Raw genomic sequence first — 14,980 nt, forward strand, 5'->3', positions numbered from 1 at the left:
GGCAATGATGTCGTATGGGAGGCAGTGCTGCTTCAAGATGGTATCTGCGGCGAGCAGCTATAGAAGTCTCGTGGACCAAGGGAAGTAGCTTTTGACTCGAACGCGTTTTCAATTTCTGTCTAGGGTCTTCTTTGTTAGTTTTTGGGATCCCTTTGTTATTTCCTGTTCCTGTAGGGTCCTGTGTGTAAAATGTTCCCTACAATTCAGCAACGGTTGCGCAGTTAAAATATAAAGAGAGAAGTTCAAAAAAAAGAGAGAGAAATATCCGAGGCGAAGCCCGTCTTCCGCATCAAGAAAATCGAGAAGCACCTTCACGAAGAAAAAGGAAAAGGAAAACGAGAAGAGCAGTCCATCTTCTTGGGCCGCAAGCCGAGCTGGAGAGGCGCCGTCCAAGCACGCACAAATACGCCCGCATCTCCCACCACGTTCTCGATCGAACCGGCGGGCCCCGTTAAACCCTACACCCGCAAACCCCCCCCCACCAAAACCATGGCCGCCGCCGCCGCGAAGGTCGGGGCCGCCGTCCTCTCCGCCGGGGCGGCCCTCGCCGCGTCCTCCCAGAGGGTGAACGCGGAGGGCGGCTCGGGGTTCCGCTTCCCCGGCTTCTCCTCCCCCGCCCCCGCCCCTGCCCCCGCACCCGCCCCAGGCGGGCCGCCGCCCGCCGCGCCCGCCGCGGAGGAGGCGCCGCCCAAGCCCCGGAACGACAACCCGCGGACCACCGCCGCGGGGTTCGACCCCGACGCGCTGGAGCGCGCGGTCGAGCTGCTGCGCGAATTCGAAAAGAGAGATGATGCTGATGTCAAAAAGGTAGGTGTTCGAGGGCCGGGGGGAGGCTCAGTTATGTCTGTGCTTTGGTTCTGACGTTGACACATGGTTGTGCAGTCGTTCGCCCATGCTAACAAGCGGGAGGAGACGCGGCAAGCGGAGTTCGCTGCAAGGAAGGCCGACTACCTGAAGGAGGCTGCGCAGATCGAGCTCGTGAGATTACTTTCTGTCATCTCGTTGCTTGTTCTTACTTCGTTGGTCATGATCCTTTGAACGAATTGGCATTAGACTCGCACTGTTGCAAGAGTTGGCAAATATCTTCCGAACGATTTCAGGCATTTCAATATCACGAGGTGTTGTGTACATTACTGCTAGTACTTTCTGTTCCATTTTACTTGTTGGTTGGATAGCGATAGTCTAGACCAAGCAAGGGGCATATGCAATTTACTAGGTGTTATCCAAGAATGGAAGAAAAGGAGAATTAAATTCAGGTCCAATGGTGTACTCTTCAATGAGTTAGGGGATGCCACACACAATAATTGCCGATCTTTCAGTGGCACACACACACACGAAAATAAAACTGCTATTTATGTACTATTCTCTTGCTTCCCGGTAGTTCGCATGGAGTTTTTGGTACTTAATTGCGATGCATATATATGTTTGCTACTTATAATCCTGTGGATACCAACTGCTTGACTGAAATCAAGTTCTACTGCATCCTATTTTATTACATGGTGTAAATGTTTCAGATCATGCCCATTTATATGTATTTTACTAAACATATATCTTCACTGCTAAATTTATTTCTTGTATATTTGTGTGTTTATGTGGAGTTGCCTTTTGTCACATTTGCAGGAGAGGACACGTGTAGAGTATGAAGAGAAGAAAAAGCTTGCGCAAAGTCAAGCTGAAATAAAGGCACAAGTAGCTCGATATGAGGATGAGCTACGAAGGAAGAGAGCGCAGCATGAGCATGAGGCACAGAGGGCAAGAAACCAGGAGCTCGTGAAGATGCAAGAAGAATCTGCAATTAAGCTAGAACAGCTGAGACGCCAGAGTGAAGAGGAAATCAATGAAATACGGAGACGGACAGAGAAGGAAAAGGCACGAATAGAGCAGGAGACTATGAGACTGCAAAAAATGGCAGATGCGGAGGCGAAAGCACTTGAACTGCAACTGTCTGAAGATGTGAAACGGCGATTGCTTATTGAGCGGGCAAATGCTGAGCGGGAGAAGTGGGTCCAAGCAATAAATACAACTTTTGAGCATATAGGAGGTATACCTTAGCAAGTTGCTATTTCCACATGCTTATTGAATATAAACATGTGAATTTCTTGGATGTTTTCTACTATAAGCTATTTCTACATGTTTGGATCGCATATGTTGAATGGGTAAACCATTCCAAAATTATGGCCTTAAGTTTAAACCTAGGGCAAATTACCCCAGGTGAATCTTTAGCACTTACTCTGTCTAGAAGTAGATATGTTTCAGTGCAATTAGTAAGGAGTTAATTGCAGAGATCACATGTTTTTAGACGAAAAGAGATCACATGTTCCCTTCTCTTATTCCCTCAAGTGCGCACGAATTAATCTCTAAGCTCACATGTTCTCTTTCTCTCTAATGAATCACATGCACGCTGCTCATTTCCCATGTATGCACTGTTTGCACTTATAAGTGATGTTGGAGTGCAGCTTCAACTTATCCAAGGTGATTAAGATATTCCTGAGAAGTGGCATTATAGGAGAAGTGGAGTTAGAAGTGCGTATAATTTTTAAACTACCTACATATTTGGATAATATGAGATGGTAAACACCAGATATGGAGCCAGTAATTTGGACACGTGGGAGCCAAAGAGATAGCAATCCCGGAAGAAATACATTATATCAAGTGTCAATTGACATAGTGCCGCAACATATGTTTGGCAATAATGTTGATCCGTTGTGAGCATCACCAAATCACGACTGGTAGCAGACTAGTTGACAAAACAATCATAGTGGTGGCAGGCTGCCTTTCACTTACCCTAGTGCCGAATGACAAACCATTTATCTAGTCTTTTGTTGTCTGAGCACTTGGGTCTGCACGGACTGGACCTGAGTGTCTAATAGTGCTGCAGTGCTATAGGAAATTCCGGTCTAACATTTTTATTTTGACATTTTAGGTGGTCTCCGGACGATATTAACTGATCAGAATAAGCTAGTAGTAGCAGTTGGAGGCGCAACTGCACTTGCAGCTGGGATTTACACAACAAGGTAAAATTCATAATTGTACTCTCTATGTTTGAACTTCAGACATAGCGATTGGTAAATGACCATAAATTGAAAGGTATGCTCCAAGTGTATCTTGACCTTGTAAACTAAGGAATTAATTGCTTGAAACTGCTGTTGTGCATCCACTACCATAAATTGAAAGGTATGCTCCAAGTGTATCTTGACCTTGTAAACTAAGGAATTAATTGCTTGAAACTGCTGTTGTGCATTCACTTGATTGCAAGTTGCAACTTCTAAAATGTACTCTGTAATTCACAATGTAAGTACTTCTAGAATTTTTACCAATTCAGTCATTTCTAGGTTTGACCATCTGTAAAGAAGGAATTACTGTCATTCATGACATCAAATTGATATTACTAGATTCATCACGAGATATTTATGTGAGGCAACCTAGTTGCATACATTGAAGACAAAATGACTCACATTGTGAATCTATGAGACCATTTTGTGCCACAATAATACTGGAAGCTATTATATTTTGTTGGATTCTTGTAAAAATTATAAAGCAGTATTACTGAATACTGATTGCTCTTCTACCGTCAATCCACTGTTCTTCATTTCATGTGCCTTGGCCCTTCTGGTGAAGACTGTTTTGTGTCAAAATAAACATAGTTCTTGACCTTCTTATCCTTTATTGCTGAATCCAATCTTGCTTTCTTTAGCCCCAACAACACAAATTACATTTTGTAGTTATATTTATATTTTTCATTTGTGCATGTGATGCTCTTATACAATTAACGCATTTGCCTCCAGGGAAGGTGCAAGAGTAGTCTGGGGTTATGTTGACCGTATTCTGGGTCAGCCATCACTGATCAGAGAGTCATCACGAGGGAAGTATCCTTGGTCAGGTGTCCCTTCACGTGCTATGAGTACTGTGACTAGCAAACTGAAAAATGGGAGCAATCTGGGGAAGGATGGGAAAGGTTTTGGTGATGTCATTCTGAATCCATCTCTTCAGAAGAGAGTGAACCAACTAGCTAATGCCACCGCAAACACGAAGCTTCACCAAGCCCCCTTTAGGAACATGCTTTTCTATGGGCCTCCTGGCACAGGGAAAACAATGGCAGCAAGAGAACTTGCTCGCGAATCTGTAAGTTACACAAGCCAATTCCCTGTGAGCACTAATGCAATAATTTGAAATATTATAAGTTCACTAACATTATAACCATTTACAGGGACTAGATTATGCACTGATGACTGGTGGAGATGTTGCACCATTAGGATCGCAAGCAGTCACCAAGATTCATCAGTTATTTGACTGGGCAAAGAAATCTAATAGAGGTTTACTCCTCTTCATTGATGAAGCTGACGCTTTCCTGTGCGAGTAAGTGATAGTCAAATCTTCAGACTACTGTTTGTTAACTAGATTCCATGATATCATGTGATTTTGCAGCATTTGATATTTCAGAAAGTATTTGAAATTGTCGTGTAATTGCTAAACATCAGCAGTAGAAGGGGTAGCAATGTTGTGGCTATTTCTATCCTCTATAATTGTCATGTCGCTTCTTCCTATGTCCGATACCACTGAGATATAGCTGCTCTCAAGTCCTGTACTTCTTGTTGGTAATATGTTTTGCCTTTACCCAACTGCAGCATTTGACATTTCTTTAATTCTGCAGACGGAACAAGACATACATGAGCGAAGCTCAAAGGAGTGCTCTGAATGCTCTCCTTTTCCGGACAGGTGACCAGTCCAAGGACATTGTGCTTGCACTAGCAACCAACCGGCCTGGTGACCTTGACTCCGCTGTTGCTGACCGTATCGATGAGGTTCTTGAATTCCCCCTGCCTGGGGAAGAAGAGAGGTCCAAGCTTGTCAAGCTATACCTTGACAAGTACATAGTGAAGGCTGGCGAAAAGCGAAAGGGCTTGTTCAGCTTCTTCCGCCGCCAGCCTCAGAAGATAGCGGTGAAGGGGATCACCGACGAGTTGATCCGGGAGGCTGCCGCCAAGACCGATGGCTTCTCTGGAAGAGAGATTGCGAAGCTGATGGCGAGCGTGCAGGCCGCTGTGTACGGGAGCACGGAGTGCGAGCTGACCCCGGGCCTGTTCCGCGAGGTTGTAGATTACAAGGTCGCCGAGCACCAGCAGAGGAGAAAGATAGCTGGTCATGCCTAGGAGTAGATTGCTACAAATGTTCAGTTCGGGAGAGAGTGCCTGGACGGGGGGCCGGTGATTCACCTGCCTCGTCTTCGCTGATTCTTTTTGCTTTGCTATATGCTGACACCTGGGCGGAATTTTGGAGGCTTACATGTATCAACAACGTGAACATGATGCACTTCACTTCAACAAGCTCGGCATTTTTCTGTTCTATTTGTCCGCATATACTAGCCTTTGGTGGCATGATTTGATTTTACTAATAATATAGTCATCGACAGTCGCTGTAACTTTGATTGGGCTCTTTGCACCTGTCGAGAAACTCGACCAATATTTAGAGCCGCCCCTTACGAAATTAAACATAGGGGCATATTTGTATCAGCAAAATCTTTTTTCCTCCTTTTCTTTTGTGAAGGGAAGATCCCGGCTTTTGCATCATGGCGATGCACACAGCCGACCCGCACCATCTCCCCTCCTTGAACATCATAAGGCATTTTAGTAACACATCGTATTTTATGCAGCGGAGAACTAAAATACTCCCTCTGTGAACTAATATAATAGTGATCTAAATGCTCATATATTAGATTACTCCCTCTGTAAACTAGTATAATATAATAGTGATCTAAACGCTCTTATATTAATTTACAGAGGTAGTAGTAAATTATAAGGAAGGATCATAGCAGCAGTGCTGCTCAAAATGAATCCAACCAACCCAATTTCGTCTTAAACAAGTAAATGTGATGATGCAAGTGCAGATTTCTTTTCACTGGTATATAAAGTGTGTACATAAATATATAGAAACAATCCACACAAAAGCCTGTTGCTAGTTGCAACCGGAGATTCAACACGGCTGTATCCACAGCTCGTAGCGACGGCGGTGATGGAAGATACAACAATGTACAGATATAGTCGAGACGGCATCCAGGCTCATTCAGCAGGGCGCTGGGTCTCAGGCACGTCGCACTCGTCAAGCAGCGCCAGGATGTTATGCTCAGGGGCGCTCACGGAGGGCAGTATGGCGCGCCTCCGGACCGCAGACCGCGACCTTGTGGTGCTGCTGTCGGGCTCGAGCTGTGATCCTTCCTTCACGACCGGCAGGTCTGTCCTCGGCCTCCCGCCCGCTGTAGACATCCTCTCTTGCCATATCCTCCCATCCTAGCAACAATCAATCAATGAGTAAAGCCAGTAAGGAGCCAATATGCTTGTACTATCTGGTGCTGGGAATATATATAGAGGAAAGATCAAACTTTCAAGTATATATAAAAGCCGGCATGTCGTCACAGCTGTATTTCTGCTACACAAGTTCGCTACCATGTTTGTCTTTGTGGTAGTGATATCATATTCTCCCGTGGTTCTTGCTGCTTGCAGTGGACTACATGCGTAACACAATACAAACATGCAATCATTCAAAAACGAGACACATCATGGCTTACATGCAGTATAGATGGCTCAGGAAGCGGGCATTTCACTGGTTGGTCAAGGTTGACAGGCTCCACAGGGTGCTCCACCGGCTTGAACTCGATGCCGACCTCAATGCCGTGTGGGCTATCTCCAGGATCGGCTGCCGGCTCAGACTCCCCGGTCTCCATGTTGGGCGCCAATGTCTCCACAACCTCCTGCACCATCAGAGCGAAATTCGTCAAATTAGTACTACCAATTTCATTTCCCAAAACTGTTAACTCACTAGAGCAGTTGGGCAAGACAGCCAAGAGGTAACAACTGCTCTTGGATTTACCAAATCAATCAAGAACAATAACCGAGTAATACAAAATTTAGGATACTAACCTAAAAAGGTTGGATTACATTTAGGATATTAACATAAAAAGATCAAACTTTCCCCAATATAGCAAAGAATACTCCTTTTTTTTTTCTGACGAATCCGCAAAGAATGTTATGCTACGATGTTCTCGAATTCCTACTATTCTCCTATACTGCCCACATCATGGATTCATGCTGAGATTGTGAAATCCAAACCTGAGATCGGTTCTGATTAATCCATGTAAACAAGCGCAGCAAGCATATACGTAGTAGGTTCAACTCTATCTTGAACCGTACCAAACAAAATCAGCTAAAGCAGAAATCCTCCCTAAAGGAATCCTAATTTGAAGAACAGGATGAGGAAAGCGGAGGAGCTACCGTGTGCTGGAGACCGCACCATCCACTCATCATGAGACGAATACGGGATCAATCGAAATAGCTCAAATCTGAAACTTCCAGGACCTCGTAGAGCTAAAACAACGTAGCCTTTACATACCGTATCTACAGGCAGATCTCTCCTCTGGGCAAGTAAACTAGGGAGCAAGTAGGAATAGAGTAGGGATGGGCACGATAGATAGGAGACAAGAAAGGAGGAGAAAGGGGAGCTCACTACGGCACTCTTGGCGCGGCGGTGGCCGGCGCCGGAAGAGAACCTGGAGAAGATTCCGACCATCGTCCCCGCGGCTGCCGCCAACCGTCCTGGCTCGAAGCTTCGGAAAACTGTTTTTCTTGTGCAGGGGAGCGCTGATCGATCGAGTGATTGACTTGTCGGAGTGGCTTTAGCTCCCTCCTTTTTTCCCCATCTGGCCTAAATCGCTAACTACACACAAATGTGACGGATTGGTGATATTGGGAAAGTGGGGTATCTCGTTCCTCTCTATCTATTTATTTTGAGCAAACAATCAGACTTCACTAATTAATACTCTCTCTCTCTCTATAAACTTTTATAGTACATCGTTAGGAGTAATTAATTAGATATAGTATATATATTTTTTAAAATGGAGGAGGACCCGCTGCATCTAGACGATGCATGCAACCACTTTATTAATTATTCACACAAGACCTTATAAAATCATATAACAGTAAAACTAAAGCCACCATCTAGGTAATATCTGTTGCTACTCTTATCCAGTTGATATAGGGATGCTGATAGTGTGGGCCTAATACCAAACAGACCTCGCAGACAAACCTAACATCTAAGACCTGAGGTCCCAACCAGGACGTCTGCCGGGTATGGGACACCCACCAGTCCGGCGTAGTCCTCAACCAGGACGCTTACCGGGTATGAGGCCGCCGCAGCCACCTGCCACCAATCCATCTTCAGTGCCGTGCTGCTGCATCTACCTTGCCCGGTCTAGCTGCCGTCGACGCCACCACGACGCCAGACAACGCCACCATCCTGCGCTCGTTCATCATCACACGCCCACCGGCGAGACCCCGCTGCTCCATGCCGCTGAGACCCGCGTTGTCGGTGTGCCAGATGCCACGCCGCTCCTCCGACACGAAACACCACCTGCTGCCACTGGTCCCATCCCCTCCGCCTGCAGTTCCTCAAGCCGAGCACCCAATCGCCCCAGGCGATGCCTCCAAGAAGGACACGACACACGCAGTGCCGCCGCCGTCAAATCTAAGGAGATTTAGGGTTTTCACTCGGGCATGAGGTCGGGGTGGAGGGCAGGGACCTCGACGGCGCCTGCAAGTAGGAGAACGGTGACCCTGGTCGTCGTCACCATCGGGATGAACGAGTCATCCAGAGTTTCCTCCGGTCTGATGTCATCTCTACCAGCCCCGCGAACGCACCGAGGCCGATGACTGCGATCATAAGCCACCAAGTGCAGCGGGAGAGAGCCTGTAGCGCGGAGAAGATCCACCGGTGACTCACGCCCACGCGGTAAGACGCCGTCCATCCACCCCCTGCGAACGTCGCCAGCCGAGGACGCCGTCGCCATGCTTAACGGGGCCGCCGCCCCTGGTCCAGGTTCCTCCGCGAAGGCCGGAGTGGCAAGATCCACCGCGAGCGACGAGATCCGGCACCGCGCGGTCGACGCCATCGCCCAAGCCCACTGTCGACCGATCCCGCTGTCGCCGGGAGCCCGCACGCTGCTGGAAGTCCCACACCCATGGATCTGGGCACCGCCACGAGTCCGCCGCCTCCGGGATCCGCCACACCGTCGGGAGGGCCACACCCCGCGGATTAGGACGCCCGAGCCGCCGTGGATCCGGGAACGGGAAGAGAGACCCTCCACCGCCGCCGTCGCACGCACGGGATTTGCCTGACGCCGACCATCGAAAGCGGCGGAGGGAGAGAAGGGTGCTGGAAGGATTAGGCGGCGACGGCGGTGGAGCCCTCCCGAGTCGCCCGAGAGGTACGTGGATAGGGGAGCCCTCCTCGGAACAGAGTGTGGCAGGCCAGATCTCCAAATACTCATTACATCAAAAGGAAAAAAACCCAAATACTCGTAATGGGACTATCCTAACTAGTACTGCCTCCGTCCCAAAATAAGTGTTTTAACTTTGTACTAATCTATATCTGTACTATCTAAAAAATAGATAAGGTTCCTTTTCCTGCCGTTGGACCATGTTCCGCCCTCCTCTACGTTCGCCCATCATCCCATTACACATCGTAAGCCTCCTCCCCGACCAAACGAAACCGGATTGCAAACAACGCACACAACACAACGAAAGAACCAGGGAAAAAACCCATTCCAAAGGAAACACACGCACATAGCGACCCATGCCGCCTCTCGTCTACCTCCTTACTCGGATCACTCAGATCCCGCCTGACATGACCATTAACGCCGCCATCCACTGGTTCCACCAACGCCTTGGCATTGTGGCCTTCCCAGCCACCTCTTCACACGCCTCATGATGCCCCAATCCTCATCTCCATGTGCCATGGCCTCCCCTGCTATGTCGCCGCCGCACAGTCTCCATCGACATCCCCTTCTTTTTGGATCCGGGTGCCTGGGTATGCTCGTCCATAGCACGATGGGCGTTGGAGGGCACCGATGGGACACCGTGATGTCCTCACAAAATCTCCCCATCTCACATCGAGGGCTCCATATCTCTGGCACACCGTGTTCACTAGAGGCAGATGAGCGCGGATGAACAACGGGGATTTTTCATCTGGGCTCCCAGCATGGGCGCCCTAGGCGGGTCAACGGAGGTGTGGGCACGGCAAAGAGGCTCAAGGTAACAACGTCCATAGAGGAGTTTGGGGCCGTTGTCCACGGGTTCACCTCCAACACGATGCACAACAGCTGCGCTTGAGCAGAGGGGTGGCAGCCACAACAACCTGGAGGTACCACTAGGGAGATGGCTCATGTGGAGATTCAATTTGACCAACCGCTTCACGCCCTTCCCGCACCATGTCATGATTATCCTCGGCTAGCTCCTAGGCCCGTCATCCCTCCATGCCCGTTAATTCCTCTTTGCTAAAAATTAGTAGACCACTTTGCTAACTTTTAGCGCTAAAACTGAAACATACACACATGTATCTCTATTATCTAAAAAATAGGTAAGGTTCCTTTTCCTACCGTTGGACCATGTTCCGCCCTCCCCTTCATCTGCCCATCGTCCCACTACACATCGTAGGCCCCCTCCCCCGGTTTTCCCCTGACCAAACTAAACTGGATTGCAAACAACGCAGACAATGCAACAAACCAGCGAAAAAACCATTCTGAAGGAAACGCACGCACGTAGAGACCCCCGCTGCCTCTCATCTCCCTCCTTACTCGGATCGCTCAGATCCCGCCTGACATGACCATTAACGCCGCCATCCACTGGTTTCCGCCAACACCTTGGCATTGTGGCATCCCCAGACACCTCTTCACACACCCCATGATGCCCCAATCCTCATCTCCACGTGCCATGGCCTCCCCTGCTACGTCGCTGCCGCACAGTCTCCATCAGCATCCCCTTCTTTTTGGATCCAGGTTCCTGGGTATGCTCGCCCGTAGCACGATGGGCGTTGGAGGGCATTGATGACCCACAAGTATAGGGGATCTATCGTAGTCCTTTTGATAAGTAAGAGTGTCAAACCCAACGAGGAGCAGAAGGAAATGACAAGTGGTTTTCAGCAAGGTATTCTCTGCAAGCACTGAAATTATCGGTAACAGGTAGTTTTGTGATAAGATAATCGTAACGGGTAACAAGTAAATAAAGTAACTAAGGTGCAGCAAGGTGGCAGCAAAGGACAAGCCTGGACAAACTCTTATATAAAGCAAAGCGCCCCGAGGACACATGGGAATTGTTGTCAAGCTAGTTTTCATCATGCTCATATGATTTGCATTTGTTACTTTGATAATTTGATATGTGGGTGGACCGGTGCTTGGGTGCTGCCCTTCCTTGGACAAGCCTCCCACTTATGATTAACCCCTCTCGCAAGCATCCGCAACTACGAAAGAAATATTAAGGTAAACCTAACCATAGCATGAAACATATGGATGCAAATCAGCCCCTTACGAAGCAATGCATAAACTAGGGTTTAAACTTCTGTCACTCTAGCAACCCATCATCCACTTATTACTTCCCAATGCCTTCCCCTAGGCCCAAATAACGGTGAAGTGTCATGTAGTTGACGTTCACATAACACCACTAGAGGAGAGACAACATACATCTCATCAAAATATCGAATGAATACCAAATTCACATCATTACTTATAACAAGACTTCTCACATGTCCTCAGGAACAAACATAACTACTCACAAAACGTATTAATGATCAAGATCAAAGGAGTATTAATTATCATTAAGGATCTGAAAATATAATCTTCCACCGGATAAACCAACTAGCATCAACTACAAGGAGTAATAAACACTACTAGCAACCCATAGGTACCAATCTGAGGTTTTGGGACCAAGATCGAATACAAGAGATGAACTAGGGTTTGAGGAGATGGTGTTGGTGAAGATGTTGATGGAGATTGACCCCCTCTCGATGAGAGGATCGATGGTGATGACGATGGCGATGATTTCCCCCTCGCAGAGGGATGTTTTCCCGGCAGAACAACTCCGCCGGAGCCCTAGATTGGTTCTGCCCAGGTTCCACCTCGAGACGGAGGCGCTTCGTCCCGAAAGCTTCCTCCAGATTTTTTCCAGGTCAAAACACACCATATAGCCAAAGATGGGCACCGGAGGCCTGCCAGGGGGCCCACAAGGTCGGGGGTGCGCCCTCCACCCTTGTGGCTGGCTGGTGGCCCCCTCTGGTACTTTCTTCGCCCAATATTTTTTATATATTCCAAAAACGTGCTCCGTGAAGTTTTAGGACTTTTGGAGTTGTGCAGAATAGGTCTCTAATATTTGCTCCTTTTCCAGTCCAGAATTCCAGCTGCCGGCATTCTCCCTCTTCATGTAAACCTTATAAAATAAGAGAGAATAGGCATAAGTATTGTGATATAATGTGTAATAACAGCCCATAATGCAAAAAATATCAATATAAAAGCATGATGCAAAATGGACGTATCAACTCCCCCAAGCTTAGACCTCACTTGTCCTCAAGCGAAAGCCGATACCGATAAATATGTCCACACGTTTAGAGATAGAGGTGTCGATAAAATAAAATACGGACATGAGGGCATCATGATTATCTTTAGAACATCAACATATAATGCCATATAATTTCTTATGCTAAAATAACAATTCGTTCACAAGGTAAAGTATGAATCAAAAATTTTACTGAAAAATAACAAACTATGATCTCATTCATTGAAGCAATTGCAATTTATCATAACACCGGAAAGAGTCAATTAAAGATCTTTTGAGTAAGTCCACATACTCAACTATCATTTAGTCTTTCACAATTGCTAACACTCACGCGATACTTATGGGTTCAAAGTATCAATCAGACACAGAGAAAGATAGGGGCTTATAGTTTCGCCTCCCAACCTTTTACCTCAAGGGTAATGTCAACAATAATACTTTATGAAAAACCTACGTCCGAGTGGATATATATATCCGGATCTCTCCAACATATAGTGCTTGCCAAAGGAAAAAGTGCAAAAAGGAAAGGTGATGATCACCATGACTCTTGTATAAGGATAGGAGATAAAAGTAAAAGATAGGCCCTTCGCAGAGGGAAGCAGAGGTTACCATGCGTTTTTATGGTTGGATGCACAAAATCTTAATGCAAAAGAACTTCACTTTATATTGCCGCTTGTGATAGGGACCTTTATTATGTAGTCCGTCGCTTTTATTTCTTCCATATCACAAGTTCGTATAAAGCTTATTTTCTTCACACTAATAGATCATACATATTTAGAGAGCAATTTTTATTGCTTGCACTGATGACAACTTACTTGAAGGATCTTACTCAATCCATAGGTAGGTATGGTGGATTCTCATGGCAAAACTGGGTTTAGGGATGTTTGGAAGGACAAGTAGTATCTCTACTTGGTGCAAAGAATTTGTCTAGCATGAGAGGGAAAGGCAAGCTCAACATGTTGGATGATCCATGACAATATAACTTCTATTTGGATATAAGAAAACATAACCTATTATGTTGTCTTCCTTGTCCAACATCAACTTTTTAGCATGTCATATTTTAATGAGTGCTCACAATTACAAAAGATGTCCAAGATAGTATATTTATATGTGAAGCCTCTCTTTCTTTATTACTTCCTATTAATTGCAACAATGGACAAAACTATGCTTGTCAACTCTCAACAACTTTTATTCATCATACTCTTTATATGTGAAGTCATTACTCCCCATAAGATCAATATATGAACCTGTTTATTTCTTTTTACTCTTTCCTTTTATTTAACTCCCTCAAGATCATAGTAAGAAAGCAAAGCCCTTAACTCAAAACTACTCTTCATTATATATCTCACGGACTCGATTACACAGAGGGAACATAAAGCAAAACTCAAAGCTAGATCATACTAAAACTTTATTCTACTATATCAAGATGTAACAAAAAGGACCAGACTAAGAAAAATGATAAAGATAAAGATGTGATGGTGATACGATACCGGGGCACTCCCCCAAGCTTGACAATTGCCAAGGGGAGTGCCCATACCCATGTATTTAGATCTCTTTCTTTGGAGGTGTTGATGTGATATTCTTGGCAATGATGCCCCTTAGGATACGATTCTCTTCCTCGAGCTTATTAATTTGCTGCTTAAGATCCATTACTTCCTTGCAAAGTTTACCCGTGACGGCTAGAGCTCCATCCACCCATGGATGTTTCCTTGCTGCGGGAGAAAAATCAACACTCTTTTTCATATTTTCATAAGAGAGAAATCTAGCATTGGGAGGAATAACCGAATTTGGTATTGCTGAGCTCTGAAGTTCCTCTAGCATGAATCTGGTTTGGAGACGAGAGGTAACTTCTTGATCCTCCTCCATGGCATCCACTCTTTTCAAGTCAGCCTCCATCTCTTTTTCCGTCGCTGGCCCAAAGTGGTTAGCATCACCGTATGCTCTTGGGCCTGGTACCGGGTGAGATACCCGACTCTCCCCGACCGACTCTTGCGAAGACATCTTGCTCCAAATTTGCCACAAAAACAACTCAAAACGAAAACAGAGGATTTTATCGTGGTACGGTGGTCAAAACCTTTGGGAGATTATATAATGAATTTTTACCGACCATAAGAAGTATCGTGCAAGAAAACGGAGTCCGAAAGGCACACAAGGTGGCCACAAGGATGGGGGGCACGCCCAGGGGGTAGGGCGCACCCTCCACCCTTGTGGTGGCCTCGTGTCTCTTTCGGACTACTTTAATTTTCCTAATTTTTTAAATATTACAAAATGGAGAAAATTTATCATTGGAAACGTTTTGGAGTCGGTTTACTTATCGTACCACATACCTATTCCTTTTCGGAGTCTGGAACATTCTGGAAAGTATCCCTTATGTACTCCTCCGGTGTTACGGTATTAATTATATTGGTCTGAACATTTATGGGAGTACCTGAGATATAATATTTGATTCTTTCACCATTTACCACTTTCGGGTTTGTGCCTTCGGCGTTGCTGATTTTTATGGCACTGGAATGATAGACCTCCTCGATGATGTAAGGGCCTTCCCATTTAGGGAGAAGCTTTCCTGCAAAAAATCTTAAACAAGAGTTGTATAGCAAAACATGATCACCTAC

The 14,980-nt window shown here is 46.2% G+C and overlaps 2 protein-coding genes across 3 annotated transcripts; one reads left to right on the top strand and one right to left on the bottom strand.

Annotated features, from left to right (window-relative positions):
- Positions 1-358: 358 nt before the first annotated feature.
- Positions 359-5,345, top strand: LOC125514207 (uncharacterized). The gene is made up of 7 exons (XM_048679493.2): positions 359-807; positions 883-978; positions 1,621-2,041; positions 2,924-3,014; positions 3,786-4,122; positions 4,208-4,356; positions 4,652-5,345. Exons 1-7 carry the CDS (start codon positions 490-492, stop codon positions 5,148-5,150), a joined length of 1,911 nt encoding a protein of 636 aa, XP_048535450.1. The 5' UTR covers positions 359-489; the 3' UTR covers positions 5,151-5,345.
- A 522-nt stretch (positions 5,346-5,867) lies between these two features.
- Positions 5,868-7,752, bottom strand: LOC125514208 (uncharacterized). Of its 2 annotated transcripts, none has more exons than XM_048679494.1 (3): positions 7,498-7,752; positions 6,563-6,745; positions 5,868-6,284 (listed from the first exon to the last, which is right to left on the bottom strand). In XM_048679494.1, the coding sequence occupies exons 1-3, from the start codon at positions 7,558-7,560 to the stop codon at positions 6,057-6,059; spliced, it is 474 nt and encodes a 157-aa protein (XP_048535451.1). In that variant the 5' UTR covers positions 7,561-7,752; the 3' UTR covers positions 5,868-6,056. The 2 variants fall into 2 exon arrangements, with proteins under 2 accessions (XP_048535451.1, XP_048535452.1); XM_048679495.2 differs by having other exon boundaries at positions 7,501-7,736.
- Between the last annotated feature and the right edge of the window lie 7,228 nt (positions 7,753-14,980).

This window comes from Triticum urartu, chromosome 6A (assembly GCF_056163025.1).
Source record: "Triticum urartu cultivar PI428250 chromosome 6A, HENAU_Tu73, whole genome shotgun sequence".
Classification (NCBI taxonomy): Eukaryota; Viridiplantae; Streptophyta; class Magnoliopsida; order Poales; family Poaceae; genus Triticum; species Triticum urartu.